Below are 18124 nucleotides of genomic sequence, written 5' to 3' on the forward strand. Positions count from 1 at the left end.
AGCCGTATCTTAGTTTTCCTACCTGAGAATTCTAGAGGTTTTGATCTTATGTAGCCCTTTCTGAAATCCTCCCAAGGTATCTGACGTCATGATTTCCAGAGTGGCTACATGCTGTAGTATTTCTTTGTTATTTGTTCTAACTGCACTGCCCTTGAATTTAAGGGACTCCCCCTTGTTCCATTATTATGGAATAAAGGAGAGAGACTGTTAAGTTTCCCCTTATAATTTTGAATACCGCAGTCCAGCCTCCTCTCCAACACAATGATCCTAGTGACTGCTCACTCTCTCAGCCCATATAAGTCCAGGTGTATCTTCACTTATCTTTGCTGCTTATTTCTGGGCCTTTTTGATCTCCACTTTATAACAGGACAGAGTATTCCAGGTGTTCAATATGATGGTATAATATGTTCTGCATTATTTTCAATCCCTTTTAAAATGCACCTAAATCATCCTATTTGCTTTTTAAACTGCTGCATTACTCTATAATTCCCAGGGTCTGCCACTTATTAGTGACTTTCCAATCTTCTGGAAAGAACTGCCATTTTAAGGCTTAACTGCATTGTAACCTTTTACTTGATTTTATGTCCAACTCTGAAAATGGATCATTAGCAGATGTGAAGAATTCAGAAGTGACTTCTTTAGAGTAGAACATAATACACAGTTACTTTGACTTTTTACTCCCCTTGACAGGAGCACTCCAAATATTCAGTTATTTACAGCACTGCTGGAATAGCGAAGAACATGCAATTTTAAAATGAAAATAATCTTTATTAATATTTAAATTCTTAAGATTTGCTGCTTGAACTTTTCTTGTGAAAATTATTTGCTTTTGATTCTCTGCAGTTTGCTAATGAATAATTAATAGCAGGTGACAGGCCATCTGCTTCCACATTCCAGTCCCGACCAGTTCACACGGTGACAAATGGATTTTATATGATTGCAAACGGAGATCTGGATTCTGGACTGGAAGCTGGCTTTCTGATTCCCAAACTGGCATGAGCCCAGGCTAGTTACAGAACCTAAATATGCTGGTGAAAGGAGAGGGGCATTTCTTGTAAGTTAAAATGATTAACATTAAAAAAAAAATAGTAGCCAATTAACAATATTTTATTTTTATTATAAAGAAGAATCCTTCCTAACTAAAGAAAAGGAGCTGTGCGGAGATGAACAGCTTAAAGAGTAGGGTACCAAATATATGGCTTGAGGACTTAATTAGGCAGTGAAACAATTGTAGCTGCCAAAAAAGGAGATGGTCCCAAGGTCTGTGGAGGAAGCTCTGGTGCCATGGGGCAAAAGAGCCAGGCCAGGCAGGTGACAGGCTGGAATCTGACCTATATTAGATTGTAGTTGAACAAGCACAAAGGCATGAACAAGCACAAAGGCATGCTTACCTGAAACTTATCCGGCAGCTTGGAGAGCCTATTGCAAGTCAGCCAGATCAGGGACAGCCTGCTGCCATTAGCTGGAACTAGCTAAACAGCACCGCTCAGGAATGCACAGGCAATTAACTTATCTGACCACCAGATGCCACTACAGAACTGCAGTCGATCTGATGTGCATTTCACTGGCACCAGAAAACTGGCAATTCCCTGCCACATTTAAACATTTTATTACTAACTATGGCTCTTTGCTCATGCAGTTAAGTGCCACATAAATATCAGCACATGATGTTCCTCCAGAGGTGGGAGTGAGAATTGGCTGCCTGCATGTACAAATGCTCTACAGTACTACGGATGCTTCACTGCAGAGAGTGTTGTTGCCACTAAATCCCATTTGCCTCTTCAGTTATTTTCACTGGCTCCTGCCAATCTCCCCATTTCTTCACCCTATACTTATAAGGCAGAGGCCACGAAAGGAGCCAATTAACACTCTTGCGCAATGGATACAGCACAAGGAAACAACTGGATTCTTTATAGAGACAAGGTGGGTGAGGTACCATCTTGCATTGGACCAACTTCTGTTAGCGAGACAAGCTTTTGACCCACACAGAGCTCTTCAGAAAAAGAAGAGCTCTGTATGGCTGAAAAGCAGTGGTGCAAGTAGAAATAATTTCTTGCCAGTACTGCATTCATGGGAGGGACACAAGGAGAGGCACATGATCTCCCCAAGTGACTCCTCCCCGCCCCCCCCATCACCCCACTTTGTATATACAAACATCAACAGCTTAACTACTCACTTTCCCACCAAATATGTAGTATTCAGTCTGTACGGGAGTTGGGTGAGGAGCCATTTCAGCCTATGTATGGCTTATTAAAAGACAAAATTTAACTGCTTTATGGTACCCAAACATTGCATTTCAATGGGGGATTCAACTTCCTTTAAAAGAACAGACTCCTGAAACTTTTATCAGCCCACAAAAGAGGTCCATAGTCATGCAAATAGTCCCATTGTCTTCAGTGGGGCTGATGAAATGATTAAGGGTTTACAGGATTAGGTTCCAAGTTTGTAAATTCTTCCGGATGAAACTGAAAATGCCTGAGCTGCCAGATCAGAAGGAACTTCATTCGAATAACGGTGGGCAAATGTGTGATAAGTCTTAGCTCCGTTGCTAAGAGGAGGAACATATTTTCAGCAAAGTTTTTGGCAGACTCCAGAGGCAGCTGACTGGTTTAAGGCTGTCAATGTCCAGCATTATAATCTTCACTTATAGTTCTATCACCCACAAAGCTAGAAAATGAGGCATTTGTTTTCTTTGTTTTGCTGCTCCAGTTCCAATTAACAAAATGTATGTTAGACTAGTTTGGCTACAAAGAAGAATTCTAGGTACACTGGGGACAACACCTGATTCCCTTCAGGCTACAGAACTGGGCTGACATTAGAATCCAAACAATCACTCTAATGATTTGGACTTGTTGTGATGCAGTATGGATGTCATGGATAATTTAGACCAATGGGGAGAAACAGAATCAAAAACACTGTTTAAACACCTTTTGTCCCCCCACCCCTCCTCTCTTGAGGACTCCTGACCAAGGTAACAGCACAATACATATGCTAACAAACTTAAACAAAGGCTTTGTTTAAGTTTGTTAGCATATGTATTGTGCTGTTAAAGCCATATAAAGAATGAATGTCCTCCCTAGCTGCGTTCTGCTTCTTTAAGGAGCAGAGTGCAGCTTCTCCCCCGCCCCAGGAGGGGAAAGTAGTCCCAAGTCTTTCCGGTACCCCATACCCACTAAAAATCTCTTGCCGGTACTACGTACTGGAGGGTACAGCTCTACTTGCAGCCCTGCTTGAAAGCTTGTCTCTCCCACCAACAGAAGCTGGTCCAATACAAGATAGAACCTCACCCACCTTGTCTAATATCCTGGGACCAACACAGCTGCAACTACACTGGATTCTTTACAGTTTTATGAAATAAAGGTATGTGAACAATATGTATATATGTACAGACAGATTCTGTGTAATTTTAGCATTCAGCTGACCGATTTTTGCTTTCTTTTAACACTTTGCTTTAATACCAGGCCTAGCTGCCTGGACTTTTGGCTAATGGAGCGATTTCAATGCCAGCTTTGCATGAAGAGTACATTTTACTGGTAAGGGGGCCATGATGGGATAGCCAAGTATTCTGTGCTGTCCAATCACATCAAAGGAATGAATGGAAGGACACACAGCTTCTTCACTGTAACTCTTGTAGGTGGCCATTTAAAGGGATTGGTAAAGGCCAATAGGGAAACAGGCATCCCCCTGCATAATGGCCATTTGGGGAAGGGAGTAAAGAAGCCTGAGGAAGAGACCCGAGTCCACCCTTCCCATCTCTGTGAGGCGTGCACAGTCCAAAAACGGTGTCTTGGGTCAAGTCTCATTGACCACCTTGCTCCCTTTTGTAATGAGTTAAAGCCAGATGTGATCGTTAGAGGCCTTTCAAATTGTACTTGTGAGGGGGCAAATTCTTCTAAAAGTGACCCAATAACTACTTCGCTTCCTGTACACAATATAGCCAGATCTTTAAGGTTTGTGGCTACTCTTATTGCAAGGGAGGATATATGTCCACTACTGAACTCTTAATGGCACAGGAAATATCAGGCATCCCCTTGCTACAGAAAAATAGAAATCTCCTCTCAGAGGAGAGGGGTGGGCTGAGTGTTCTTCACCCCTCTCCCTCACACTTCAGTCATACCCAAAGTATGTCTCATATTTCCACAGAACTTGCTAAGAGCCTGGATAGTGCACAGAGAGGAAAGCAGGAAGGGCATTGACAGGAATCTGCTATGGAAAGAAATCATTACAAAACACTGGTGTCACAGTAACTAGATGCAGACAGTCTCAGGGCAGAGCATCTTTTTCTTGCTCAGATCTGGAAGCCTTTACACTCAAGAGTCTCATTGCCATGAGTCTTGGCAAGCACAAGGAGAAAGCCCTGACTGATCTGCAGGAGAACTAAATTCCGCTCCTGATGACATTGTTCTATTACGTACCTCAGGTGCCTTTATAAATAAAATAGAAATCTGGTTTGTAAAAAAGAATATCCAGGTTCACACAAATCTCTTTATCCACTGATTTGGCTCAGTCTATACTGGCAGGGTGAGATGCAGAATGTGGGGTGAGGAAATGGCAGCAATGGACAGAAGCCTAGTAGAACTCAGCCCAGATAAGGAAAGTGCAGGAATGGAGGCAAACACACCGAGAGAGGGGCGGGGTCCAGCCTTGCTGCTCCCTCGACTTCCCCTGGGCTATGGCTAAATCTCCCCATCCTCATCCGAGCTGCTACTGTCGCTGCTGTCGCTGCTGCTCCCCACGTCGCTGCTCTCCTCCTGCTGCGCTGCTGCTGCGGCTGCCGCGGCCGCCGCCTCCTTCTCTCGCTGTTTCAGTGCTGCCGCCTTCTTCTCCTGTTCCGCGTGGCTCTTCATGTGAGCGCTGCGGCTTTTTACCTTGGAGAAGATCCTGAGGAAGAACACATACGTGAACCTGTCTGTTCAGTCTCTCCATACCTCCTCTTCCCGTCCTTGCCAAAGGGGCGGCTGCATCTCTGGTTTGAAGTCAACAGACGACAGAGGAGGACCCTGTACCACCACCAAGATGGGACTACTGCAGCTACGACTGCTCTCACTCCCATTCCATACGCAGCCGTGTGGTGCAGTAGATGGGGCACTAACTTAGGACTCAGGAGACCTAGGCTCTGTTTTTGGCAGACAATAATGTGCTGCATGACCTTGGAGCAGTCATTTCACCTCTCTAGGCCTTGGTTTTCCCTCCCACCCTTTATCTGTCATGTCCATTTAGATTCTAAGCTCTTGGAGGCAGGCTCAATCTCTCACTATGGATCTGTACACCGCTGTGCAATAAAGGCCCCCAATTTTTTAGGCACTACTGTAAAACAAATAAATAAGCAAGCAAACGATGACCAGTGCCCTCTTTTTGCACTTCTTCCCCCAGGGTCAAAGGTTTTTGGCTTTTGCCCTTTGTGGTTTCCATTCCCTCTCTATCCTCTTCCCCCGCGGAATACATTTCTCAATTTTAGTTGCACCAAATAGACTTGAACGTCATTAAGATTTTCCTCCTGCTTCTGCCCTGTGAGCGTCCAGGCTAGAAATACAGCAGTGTGACTTCTCAAAGCTGTGCTACTTCATGGTCTAGTGGAGAGGTGTCCTGCCACTGCCACACCATGGAAACCTGTCACCACCACTGAATTAGACAAAGATGTCATTCCTTCTGGTTCTCCCCATCTCCTCACCATCCCGCTTCTATATGTAAAATGGTGAGAAACTCCTGGTATTATGAGGCTAGTTATTCTTTGGGATTAAGCAATTTAGGCAGCAAACTGAACTTTCTTGGCTGGAGCCACAGAGGGAAAGTAATACATCTACGATGCGCACAAGAGACGAGTAAATTTTATCAAACCATTTGTTCACCCCTTCCCTGGCACCTGCTGCTATAGTAACAATAATGCCCTACATGCCTATAGTATTAGTCATCTGAAAAGTTCTTAAAGTGCTTTTTCCACTATACAGGAATCTCTCAACACACCAGTGAAATGTAAACACTGCTGAGGTGGACCATACAGCTGTTCAGCAGTGCACAGCAACATTAAAGAATACATGGGGGGTGCAGAATATAATCATCCAAGTTGTAATCTGTACAGGGTACTTGGGTTAGTATGCCTATGATTATGAAAACTTCTATGGCAACTGTTTTAAAAATCTAATCTGAAAGACAGCACCAGTGGTGGTAAACTGTTCATATTATTGCCAGCATTTCCAACAATTTATTGTATAATATCTCCACAAAACCTGCTTTTCAAGCTAATGTTCCTTTTGTACAACATTCCTGTGATTCTCATTGTCAATGCGTTTCTCTTACCTGCCACATTTTTTACATGGAAACGTGTTCTCCTGGTTCTGAGCTTTACTGGTTGTGTCTGGTTTTGGCTTTGGTTTCCGTCTCCTCCTCTGTACTGGGGGAGGAGTCTTCTGAGACTTCACTGCTGCCTCCTTAGGCTTCCTTACAGTCCTAGTGTTGGCTTCCCCTGCAGCATTAGACTCCTTGCTTCTTGAAATAAGGACCTCATTGACCTACATGGCAAAGAGACAGTTGTTAAAGCAAAGTGAAAATGAAGCATCTCTGAAATAAAGGCTCCTGGCTGAACTCTCACCCCATAGTATTCCAATTCAAGCTATCACTAATGAGAAACTCTCTCTGGTATTTCTAACACCACTTGTACTCCTCTCCGAGCATCAGTTCCAGGGAATTCATCACATTCCCAGTCACCACCTCTCCCCGCCCATCAAGTCTCATAGGACACCATCTTGATGCTGGTAATACTCAGAGTTATTCCAGTTCCAGCTCCTTCCACCAGGAAAAGTTAAAGATGAAGACACTTTGTCTGAAATTGTCTATTTTTATTCAACATTTTCCAAACTGTTAACCGGGGGCGGGGTGGGAAGGACTGGTGGGGGGAAGTACATGCAGCTCAGTGCATCACTGACCACTTCGTTGGCTTGTAGTGTCTGTGTGGCCTTGAGAGGCACTGTGCTCTTCCTGTCATCCAACTCTTCCTCCTTCTCAGCCACCTCCTCCACGTGTGTATGTTCCTCACTGTAATTCTCCTTTCTGGGAGGAAGAACACGTGCAAACCTATGGGAACTCTTCACATGAAGAAATGGTAAAGGGACAGAGTTAATATTTTCTTCTTTGAGCTTCAGCTCTACAGCAAGTTGAAGTAATTATGTGAAAAAGGATGGGAGGCTGGGCCTAGTGAACTTCAGCCTGACTTGTCTCTGCTGGTAACGGCAGCAGGTCAGAGAGACTTAGGCCATGTCTACACTTACAAGCTTACAGTGGCGCAGCTGAGCCGCTGTAAGAGCGCTTGTGTAGCCACGTTATGCTGCCTGCAGAGAGCTCTTCTGTCGACACAATAAAACCAGCTCAACAAGCCGCGATAGCTATGTCGGCGGGAGAGCATCTCTCACTGACATATCGTTGTGCACACCAGCACTGATGCTGGCAAAACTTATGTCATTCAAGGGGCTGTTTTTTCCATACCCCTAAGCAACAAAAGTTTTGCTGAAATAAGTGACAGTGTAGACATGGCCTTAGAAACACAAGAGTTTCTAATCAGACAGTTACTTACGGAATCTATGCAATCGTTAGGACCATATTTATTATTTCTTGTATATATGTAGCAACAGTAAAATTAGAAAGAGTGAACTGTGATTCAGTCCATGAAGTTCGCATTTGGCACCAAAGCCAAAAGCAAGAAAGGGAGTTGGGCGGTTACCTTGATATCAACCTCAGCTTCATCTTTCATAGACTTCTCATTAGTGGCATCAACATCCCCAAAGATTAAGGTCCCATTCCGACCAATTTTCACTTGTTTTTTGTATGTGTAGTAAAACTCTACACACTGGGCCACCGTCTTGGTTTTTATCTAGTGTTAAAAAAAAAAAAGAAAAGAAAAGGCAAACTCCTTTTAAAAGGTGTATTAATATTCAGTAAAAGTGTAATTACAAGTCACTTTACATTGTAATTTTCTTTTCCAACAATATCTTTCTATTATATGAAAACTGTTTTAAGTTCTTTACACGTTGTTATGTTTCCCACAAACATTTTCTTTAGCCTCCACTGGAATTTCTCAGGGCTAGATTCCGGCACCTTTACTCACACTGAGCAGCACTTTAGGCTGAATACTCCCATAAGTTTCAATGGAGCTACTTGCACAATATGGTACTAGTCAACACCAGGATGGCAGAACTGGCACTGGGGCCTGGTCTACACTAGGAAATTAGGTTGGTATAACTATGTCGCTCTGGGGGTTGAAAAATCTACACCCGAGTGACCAGGGCCAGATTAAGGCAGGGGCTTTAGAGGCTGCAGCCCTGGGCCCCAGCTCAAGGGGGGCCCCACAAAAATAAATCACAGGCAGCGATCTCTAACTCCAGGCCGCTAAGAGTCCCGCGGCGCAGTGGGGCGCTCAGGCAGGCTGTCTGCATGCTGTGACCCCATGCCACTCCTGGAAGCAGCCGGCTGCTAGCACGTCCCTGTGACCCCTGGTGGGGGGCGGGTTCCCAGTCAATGGGAGCTGTGGGCGTGAGCACTACACAGAGACATGCTGTCCCCCTCCCCGCAGGGGTCGCAGAGACATGTTAGCTGCCAGCTGCTTCCAGGAGCAGTGTGGAGCCACAGCATGCAGGCAGCCTGCCTGAGCCCTGCAGGCCGGGAGCTGCCTGTGATAAGCGCCTCCTGGCCGGAGCCTACACTTCACACCCCCTCCTCTACCCCAACCGACTGCCCCAGATCAGAACCCCCTTCTGAACCCAAACTCCCTCTCAGACCCTGCGCCTTCTTGCACACCAATCCCCTGCCCCAGCCCCCTCCTGCACCAACCTCCCTCCCAGGAAAAATACGTGCATACGGGGGGGCCCCCACAAAATGTAATAGCCCCTGTCCCACAGAAGAGTTAATCCAGCCCTGTGAGTGACACAGTTAAACCAACCTATCCCCTGGTTTAGACGGCATTAAGTTGATGGGAGAATTCTCCTGTCAACCTACCTATCACCTCTCAGGGAAGTGGAGTCCCTATGCAGATAGGGGAACCCCTCCGATCAACACAGATAGTGTCTTCACTGAAGTGCTATAGCAGTGCAGCTGGAGCAGTGCCACTGTAGGGGTTTATGTGTAGACAAGCCTGAGGATATGCCTACGCTGCAGGTAAGGGTGTCTCTCTCAGCACAGGTGGACACACGCTCTAGCAAGCATGCTAAAAATAGTAGCGTGGATGTTGTGGCTCAGGCTGGAGCTTGGGCTCTCAGGCTCATGCGTTCCCCAAGACTTAAAAGCCTGAGCTGCAGACTGAGCTGAAACGACCAGGCTGCTATTTTGAGCTCATTAAGCTCAAGCCCTGGTAGTGAGAGTCTGTCTACTCAGCTTGGGAGGCTTGCAACCAGCTGCAGTGTAGACATACAAAGAGAAATGTGCACTCCATAAGGGTATCTGCAACATTGCAAATGAGTTGTCAGGTCTCAGAGCAGACTTACAGCTTCCTGGGAGGTATTTAATTTCCAACAACATATTCGCTAAGGAACAACCAAAAAGCAAGTCTAACAGATAGGGAGGAAGGCATGCAGAACTTTTCAGTTCTGTACCCATCTGGGAACACCTGATCATCAGCAGACCCAAGGACAATTACACATGTTCTATCTGTGATGTATTTGAGAGTTTGGAGGCAGCGTATTAGCTTTTGTTAATGCCTAGGCTTTCACAAGTTAATACAAAGTTTTGCACATTTGTTATTTATTCATGAGAAATTTGAAAACTACTCCTGCCTTTCTTTTTTTCTGTAGCTTTACCTCCAATGAAAACATCTTCATGATAGGTTAAAATGGATAGAAGGCATTTACTAAGAGGACATTTTCACTGTCTCTAATTTTTATAGAACACTGGAAGTAAAACTACTAAATATTTCACCAATCCATTTATTACTCCTGGGGGGATTCTGCACCAAAAAATTAAAAAATGTGTGCCAAAAAATTAAATGTTCAGCAAAATTCTGCATATTTTATTTGTCAAAATAATACAATATAATCACACCAGTTTCACTTGTTTTGTTAATTTATTTAAACTACAATACAGAAAAAAGTCACAATAACTATTCAGCATTTCCTAAACACGTGAAAGTTAAGTTACAAACACTTGGTAACTAATACCCTGCATTCCAGTTATAATCCTGGATTTTCATTTAAATTACATTACAGAACACCAAACAGCAGCAGCAGCAACAACAAAAAGTAGGATGTCATTTTAAATTGCTCAGAGACTTTCACACATAAAAGCCATACAGTTTTGCTAATCATTATCCTGGACCTGGCTGGGTACTTTGGGAAGTGCTTGCTTCTGATTGTCCTGACCTTTAACTGACTGCTTGATAAATGTTTTATTTGCCCTCAAACTCTTTTTTTTCAAATGGGTAAGTAAAATAAATCCTGAGCCGTAATAAAACCCCATTGTGACACTTTGGCACAGGAAAAAAGTGAGAAAGCACATAGATCTTCTTAGCTGATTCCCTTACTGTCATTTATAATAAGGCTCCTTTACATCACTCTGGCAATGTAGGGGCCTTAAACCTTTTACAGGTTTTATCCTCCTGGGGGAATTGACTGAGAACAGAAACAGTTAACCAACAACAGGAACATTAACAATGTTACTATGCAGGCAGGCTGCTACATTTCTGCCTCAGAGAATGAGATCAATTAAGTAGCAGGCAGGCTGCTACATTTCTGCCTGTGGGAAAGAGCCTTCCTCATGCATAATAAAAAGACCTATCCCTCCACACCCCTGGTGAGCCACAATAGCAAGCAAGAGGGACAGAGTCTCTCTCACTTGTTGGCAGGCACACACACCCAGCCCCGCCCCCTGATGGTGATCAACATCTCTCCTCCAGGCACGCACACCCAGCCCCTCTCCCCCTGCAGCGATTTGCATCTCAGAGGCTGCTCCAGGGCCAGGCACATTGGAATTCACACACTGCCTGGGCTACCGGGGTAGAGGCATGTGTCCCCCAGCAAATTTCTTTTGCATTTTTCTTCACAGGGGCACAGAAATATGCGGGCCGGGGGTGCAGAATTCTGTCAGGAGTAATTTATGGGACATTTTACCACAATGGGAATTTTTCTTATTCAGGTTTGTAACTGGGCTACTTGAGTGTTACTGGAGCACTCCCATCACTTTATAAATATATTCTGTGTAATTGATCTGTGTCCTGGGCTAAATGAGGGAGATTGGATTGATTAATGTGGGGGGAAGGGAAATCAATAAGTAGCACTATGTTTTCAATTTTTTTTTAAGTTTAATCACTCAAAGGAAATTTGGGGAGTCTGGGGAAAGGAAGAAAAAACAAACACACAAAACCCCACAGCACCCAAGAGGGAATGCAGTATATTTTGTGTTGATGGTATCACTGTCAGCACCAACTGCATCAGCTCAGGTCAACCCTTCCACAGTGCATTAAGTAACTGACGGAATAACTTACAAGTTTCTGGACCAGGAAAAAGTCTTTCTTGTAGATTGCAATGCCTTTGTTGAAAAGTTTCTTCTCATCAACTTTCCACCTGTCCGATCCTATAAGTAAAGAAGTTTGAACTGAAACCTATTTCATTTCAAGCTTTTATTCGTCTAGTTGTATTTTCTTTAGGTTTCCTTTAAATAAAACCAGCCCAAACTATATGCAGTTCATTACACATCTGAAGTAGTCTTAGTACAATAACACTCTTGCACCTCCAACAAGAAAACACACAATCCAGAATGTCCCTTAGCTCTCCCACATTCTTTCTTTATCCACACTACCAGAGTACATTCCACTGTGGCTGTGTCAAAGAGCCGTTGTACTTGTAATGTGAACAGACGTGTAATTTTTGTGCACTAGAGATGGAGCTATTGAGCTTCTCTCTACCCTCACCAGACCAAGGTCTCCCAGGGTTGCCTAGGGCCATCCTGGGTCACGAAAGTCACTATCTTGCAATTGGTTATATATTGAGTGAGGGTACAGACAGACATAGCTCATCCGACATTGCAGTTTTCCTTCCATAGAGGAAACAATGAGATGCAATAACCTGCTAGTGTCTGTACTCTCTAACATCCTACTGTAAGCAGCATAGGTTACTAGCGACTGGAAATTCTCCCACTAATACTCTCTCTCAATTCCCTGCTATGAATTCATGCCACAGAGATTGCATTCCTGAGATTTGGACAGTCCTTCCACCACCCATAAGCCTCCCTTCTGTGATTGCTCTCTGTGAAGACATCTAGTCCCTTGACAAGCCTGTGTATACAAAAGAGTGGCTCAGTGACTAATGGACTTGTGGTGCGTGCAGCACACTAGCCAATCCTAAGTGTCATGACAGCTGCAGGCAAGAATCCCTGAAATTCGCCACTGCACTCATCCGGGCAAGGGATGACGACTGATTCCTATAAAGCTTCCGGGGGGGGAAGGATGACACTATATCAATATTAAAAGAGCAGCAACAACCACCATCACCTGCTGTGCAAAAGGGTGAAGGAGGATCAGGAAAAAATTCCCTATCTGCAGCTAGGGCTGCCACCTACAAAGGAAACAGAGGCAGCCGCGCTGAGTTTATCTGTTGCCTTCCCCTCGGCATACCTGTGTAGTGATAGTCTGCCAGTGGGTGGTATGGCGATCGCATTGGCCTCTTCAGCAGCAATTTGGTCAAAGTAGCCTAAGAGACAGTACAACAACAGAATTAGCTTCATGTAGGACACTAACTTATACAGATATTACAACAAAGAACATCAGGCAATCCCCTTAGTATCATCCTCTACCAGAAGGTTAATCATATTAAAAGCTCTCTTTCCCACCCTATGCTCTAGCATTTGGAACAGTGAAATGTGAGTCAAGACACAAGCTTTCTGTTCTTGACTCTCTGGTACCTTGTGCAAGTGCCCTCACCTCTCCATGCCTCCACTTTTCCATCTGTAAATTGGATAAAATACTACTCACCTACTCTAGCTCATAAAAGGTGTTGAGAGACAGGATTATTACTCCCACAGATGAAAGGCCCTATAGAAGTATTATCTTGTGTAGTGATGATCCCATGTAGCATGTGCTCTCTTATAAAGCCACTTCTCACTGGCCTCCACTCCTTTGCAGATCCAGGACACCAGTGAAATGTGTTTAGAAATCTCAGCTCACTTGAGTAAACAATATTCCGAAATAAAATGGAAGGATCACTTCAGCGGAAGAAATTTATCTCAGAGACTATAAAGCCACTCAATTGTAGCCACTTTTTATTTGCACTTAAACTATAGCTACCATTTGTGCTGAAGTTAGAGAAGATTATGAAAGGTGGATGCACTAAACAGCTACACTTTGCAATTTTACAGCATTTACCAGAGAAATCAGTGTTTTATAAACATAAATGGTTACACACTGCTGCAAGGTAAGTAAATATACCCATTTCACAGATAGGCAAAGAGAGGTTAAGTGACTTGCCTAGGGTCACAAAGAGAGTCAATGACAGAGGCAAGAATTGAACCCAGGAGTCCTAACTCCCAGTCCCATGCTGTAAAACCAGTAGACACTGCTCCCTCACATGAGACTTGGCTTCCAATTCAGAGGGCAAGTGAATTTAGGTTAGCAATCTCAGCCACTTGATCCCTGCAAGCTAAAAACAGAAACCACATACAGTCTGCTGCAGTTCGACATTTTTAGCAGTCTCTGCTTAGGAGAGGCCAAAGACTGAAATAGCAAGGATGGTGCAGGACAAAATAGAGGTGCAATCAGCAGAGCTGTGCGGGGCCATGTTTGGAATAGTGACAGCAAGAGGTGATGAGCATTAGGATTCAGATGTATTGGCAGAACTGTGTAGTGCTTTGCAAGCTTCCTTCTTTCAAATAAGCTTCTTGCTGGTGCAATCAGTCCTTGATTATAGTGAGCATTAAGGTCTCTTCCCACAATCCCAAAAGACAGACAGAAGATTGAAGAGGACTCACCAGAATGTTTCCCTTTGCTTCATGCAAGACGTGCAGCGCCAGCTCCTGATTGGTACCAGCCCCAGGAAAAATACTTGAACAGGAGGCAGTTAGCAGATTTTCCACTATTACCAGGAAAGTGCCATCAAACCAAAAAAAAAAAAGGGATGGGGTGGAAGAAGCAAAAGATCAGATTAAGAAATAGAAAAGTAGTTGCTATTTTTCCCCATATTCAATGAGTCTGGCTGGTGAGGGTCTCTCAGAAGAGTTTTCGATGAGCGAGTGTCCACGTATATCTTGGGCAACAGTAGGATTTGCATTATTTTATCCTAATTGATCCTTTCTAGTCAAAACTAGAGAAACTAGCAAAGAACACAAGATTGAATGATCACAGAACTTGAACTCCCTCTCACATTAAGAAAGGATGGTGATGTTCAGATAAGATATAATAATGCAGGACTAAGGGGAAGGGAAGAGAGCCAAGACTGAATGAACCTCAGTGTTTGAATTTCCCTCTTTCTCGGGGGGAAGGGAGAAGATATTTCCTCTCTAGGTTAGCATTTAAGAACACTATGGGACCAAGGTGAGAAAATACAAATCTGAATGAACGTGCAAATACCATTTCCTTCTTTTTCCAGAAAAGGGTGGTCAAGAGCTACTGCTTCAGTAAGTGAACAAACCCAGAATTCAGGCCAGCTCTACCCTACATAGTTGTGTTGGCACAATTCTGTTGGCCAGGAGCGGGGGGGGGGAAGGGGTCCACATCCCCTAGCTTGCACAGCTATGCCAGAAAAACCTCTAATACAGGCCCAGCTATGTCAAAAAAGGCATTTTTCAAAATTCTTTGGCGAATCAAAAACGAACTTTTTTGTTTCCAATTTCCAGCATTTTGACAAAAGTAAAGGAAAGGTCAGGCTTGACAAAGCCCTGGCTGGGATGATTTAATTGGGGATCGGTCCTGCTTTGAGCAGGGGGTTGGACTAGATGACCTCCTGAGGTCCCTTCCAACCCTGATATTCTATGATTCTATGACTAGGCTGACAAAATGGATGGGAGAAAAAGTGGTGGTACCACCACCTCCCTTATAACTTTAGCCCACTTGTTGAGGCACTCACCTGGGATGTGGGACCCTGAGACTACACTACAAGCGCTACAGCTACACCGTTGTAGTGTACACACTTGCTACAGCGATGGAATTACTATTCAAGAGACAGTAGCTAGGTCAACAGAAGAATTCTTCCATTGAGCTATGCAATCTCTATACTGGGGCTTAGGTTGGCTTAACTAGGTCTCTCATACCCCGGAGCAATGTAGGGTCAATCTAAGTTTTAGTTGTAGACCTGTCCCTAGATGCAATTTCCCCCTCTGCCTGATGCAGAAATGGGATTTGAACTTGAGCCTCCCCACACGGCAAGAGAGTGCCCTAGCCACTAGGGTATGTGATATTCTGGTGTGGGGCGCTCTCAATTTCTCCACTTGTTCCACTTTTTAGAAATAGTCATTGGAGCAGGAACTTGAACCTGGCTCTCCCACCTCTGAGGTGAGTGCCCTAACCACACCGTAGTCATTCTCATTATTTCTTTGGCCAAACGACTATCCATTGTCATCATGAATGACTACGAATTGCCACTGTGAATGACAATGGATAGCCATTTGGCCAGAGAAATAATGAAAATGATTCTACAGTCTGGTAGTTAGAGCATTCCCCTGGGAGATGGGAAACTTGCCCCATGCCAGGGGCTGTGTGTCCCCCCTCAGACACTAATGTCCCCAAGTCTTCCCTTCATGCCAGGTGCTCTATGTAAGCCCCATTCCCCCATTTTATTCCTTTTCCCTTCCCTCTCCCTGGGAGAGAAGTAATTTAGGTGTCAATATTTTTAAATTGTACTGGGAGGATGCGCAGAGCTGAGATGGGGGCTACTGTTATGCTGGAAGGTGTCAATGGCTGCCATCAACTGGTTCTTTGATCTTCAGACCATTGAACAGGTGGTTGAAGCTGCTGGGTGCTAATCAGATGCTAGAACTCCTTGTATCCCCCCTTTCCCTCTTTCAGTTTTTCCACTTTTCACCAAAATCTATAGGGTTCTCCCCACTGATGCCTAGAACATTCCCTGAAATTTTGGAATGTATCTGATACAATGTACAAAAATTATATTACAGACAAAGAAATGCCACAGAATTGAAGAATACCTTTTATTCTGTTGGTGGAACAACAGATGCAAAACTTGCAGACGTATCTCCACTGCTATGATGATCAATACTACCCACAACACACTTTTCAAGATTCATGGGTCCTACACATGCTCATTTTAACACCTAGCATACCTCATCCAGTGCATCAAATGCCCTAACAACGTTGGTGAAACCAGAAAATCACTATGCTCTCAAATGAACTCACACAGAAAAATGATAAAAGACAAATCACCTGTGGGCAAACTCTTTTCACAAAAAGAAAAGGAGGACTTGCGGCACCTTAGAGACTAAGGTATTTAGTCTCTAAGGTGCCACAAGTCCTCTTTTTCTTTTTGCGGATACAGACTAACACGGCTGCTACTCTGAACTCTTTTCACAAAGTGATCACTTCATATTTGACCTTTCAGTGTTAGTACAGGCTTCCCTTGAGGAGAACACCTTCAAAAGGTGAGACTGGAAACTTAAATTCTTAACTCTGGTAGACACCAAAAGCCACGGACTTAACAGGGACACTGGTTTTATGTCTCATTACAATTTGTAACGCTACCCTTAATTGCCCACTTCAAACCCTTTATGCATAACAACCTAACTCCCCATTGCCCACTTCATTTCAAGTGACTGTCTCCCATGTTACCTCTTCCATTTAACAATCTCTCCCAACTTGTAATTAGCTCAGGCCTGGTCCTCACTAGCAAATTAGACTGGTATAACTAGGTCGTGCACGGGTGCAAAAAATCCACACCCCTGAGTGATAAAACAGGTTTAAACAGGCCTAAACCCCCACTGTAGAAAGAATTCTCTGGACAACCTAGCTACGGCCTCTCTAGGAGGTGGATTATTTGTGCTGAAGGGAGAGAACCCCTCCTGTCAGCATAGGCAGCGTCTTCACTGAAGCACTACAGCAGTGCAATTGCATTGCTGTAGCATTTTAAGAGTAGACAAGCCCTGAGACATTCTACTTCCTTCCCCAGGCCTGAAGGCTCTCTGTAGCTCAAAAGCTCGTACCTTCCACCAACAGAAGTTGGTCCAATAAAAGATATTACCTCTCCTACCTTTTCTCTCTCATATCCTGGGACCGACACAGCTATACCACCACTGCAAAAACAGAGCTGAATGTAATGCCTTGCTTCACTCAGCCAATGATCTAATTTGTCCCTTCTGGCCTTTCAGGTCTATGAATCCTTGTTCTCCATAATCTTCCACAAGAAGTTTTCAGCAACACTTAGTGAAACTTGACACCTGATCAGTAGTGTGAAGCTATTTAAAATGGAGCCTAACATAGAGGACACAGCTACCCTACCAAAGCTGCTACTTTTTGTCTGAGGTCCATTTACCAATCTCTCCAGAACCTTACCATTCTCTTGAGTAGTTTTGTTAATTTCCAGGTCCCCCCATGGCTGCCACACCACATCCGCCTTATGCTTGTCAGCTGATGCCAAAGATCTGTCTTGGAGCACAGGGATTTCTGCTTGAAACCGGGATCCCACATTGATTCGCCTGGGAAATGGAGAACAAATAATGACAATAACCACCTCACAATATCTAGAAGGCACCTCTCTTCTAAAAACACAATCGATCCCAAAGAGATCAAAACATAGGCCACATGATAGCCACAGGCAAGAACAACATTCAGTAACTACTACTACTTGAGTCAGACCTAAGATGGTGACCTAGAGGTGAAAGGCTTAATGCCCGCTTACCTATTTCTAGTGTTGTTTTACTAATTATGTTGTTCTATTTAACGAGTGGGTCCCTTAGAACTGCTGAACTTCAACTCAGTCTCTAATCAGAGGTCTGATTGCTTACAAAGCACTCAGCTCTAATACAAATCAAGAACATTCAAGCGGTATGTTAGGTTCTATTAGTTTTCTCTTGGTTCTCCTAGCTGACCAATGTGCAGGACAGAAGCGGTGCTATCCAGACTCGAAATCAACAAAGAGATTTGATTACAGGAGGAAAGGAGAAGAAAATCCACAACCAGCCCCACTGAGCACAGCTGCACACTGTACTATTT

At 44.1% G+C, this 18124-nt stretch overlaps 1 protein-coding gene across 7 annotated transcripts in view; it reads right to left on the reverse strand.

The window, feature by feature from the left end:
- Positions 1-475: 475 nt before the first annotated feature.
- Positions 476-18124, reverse strand: part of MIDEAS (mitotic deacetylase associated SANT domain protein) — an 87053-nt gene continuing 69404 nt past the window's right edge. For all 7 annotated transcript variants that reach the window (XM_073348564.2, XM_073348566.2, XM_073348565.2 and 4 more), the window contains 8 exons: positions 17465-17607; positions 13939-14042; positions 12590-12665; positions 11462-11550; positions 7715-7864; positions 6924-7082; positions 6298-6509; positions 476-4881 (listed from right to left, as the gene is read on the reverse strand). In XM_073348564.2, the coding sequence (XP_073204665.2) occupies positions 4677-4881; positions 6298-6509; positions 6924-7082; positions 7715-7864; positions 11462-11550; positions 12590-12665; positions 13939-14042; positions 17465-17607 (1138 nt within the window). In that variant the 3' untranslated portion in view covers positions 476-4676. The remainder of the gene's footprint in view (positions 4882-6297; positions 6510-6923; positions 7083-7714; positions 7865-11461; positions 11551-12589; positions 12666-13938; positions 14043-17464; positions 17608-18124) is intronic.

This window comes from Lepidochelys kempii, chromosome 6 (genome assembly GCF_965140285.1).
Source record: "Lepidochelys kempii isolate rLepKem1 chromosome 6, rLepKem1.hap1, whole genome shotgun sequence".
NCBI lineage: Eukaryota > Metazoa > Chordata > Testudines > Cheloniidae > Lepidochelys > Lepidochelys kempii.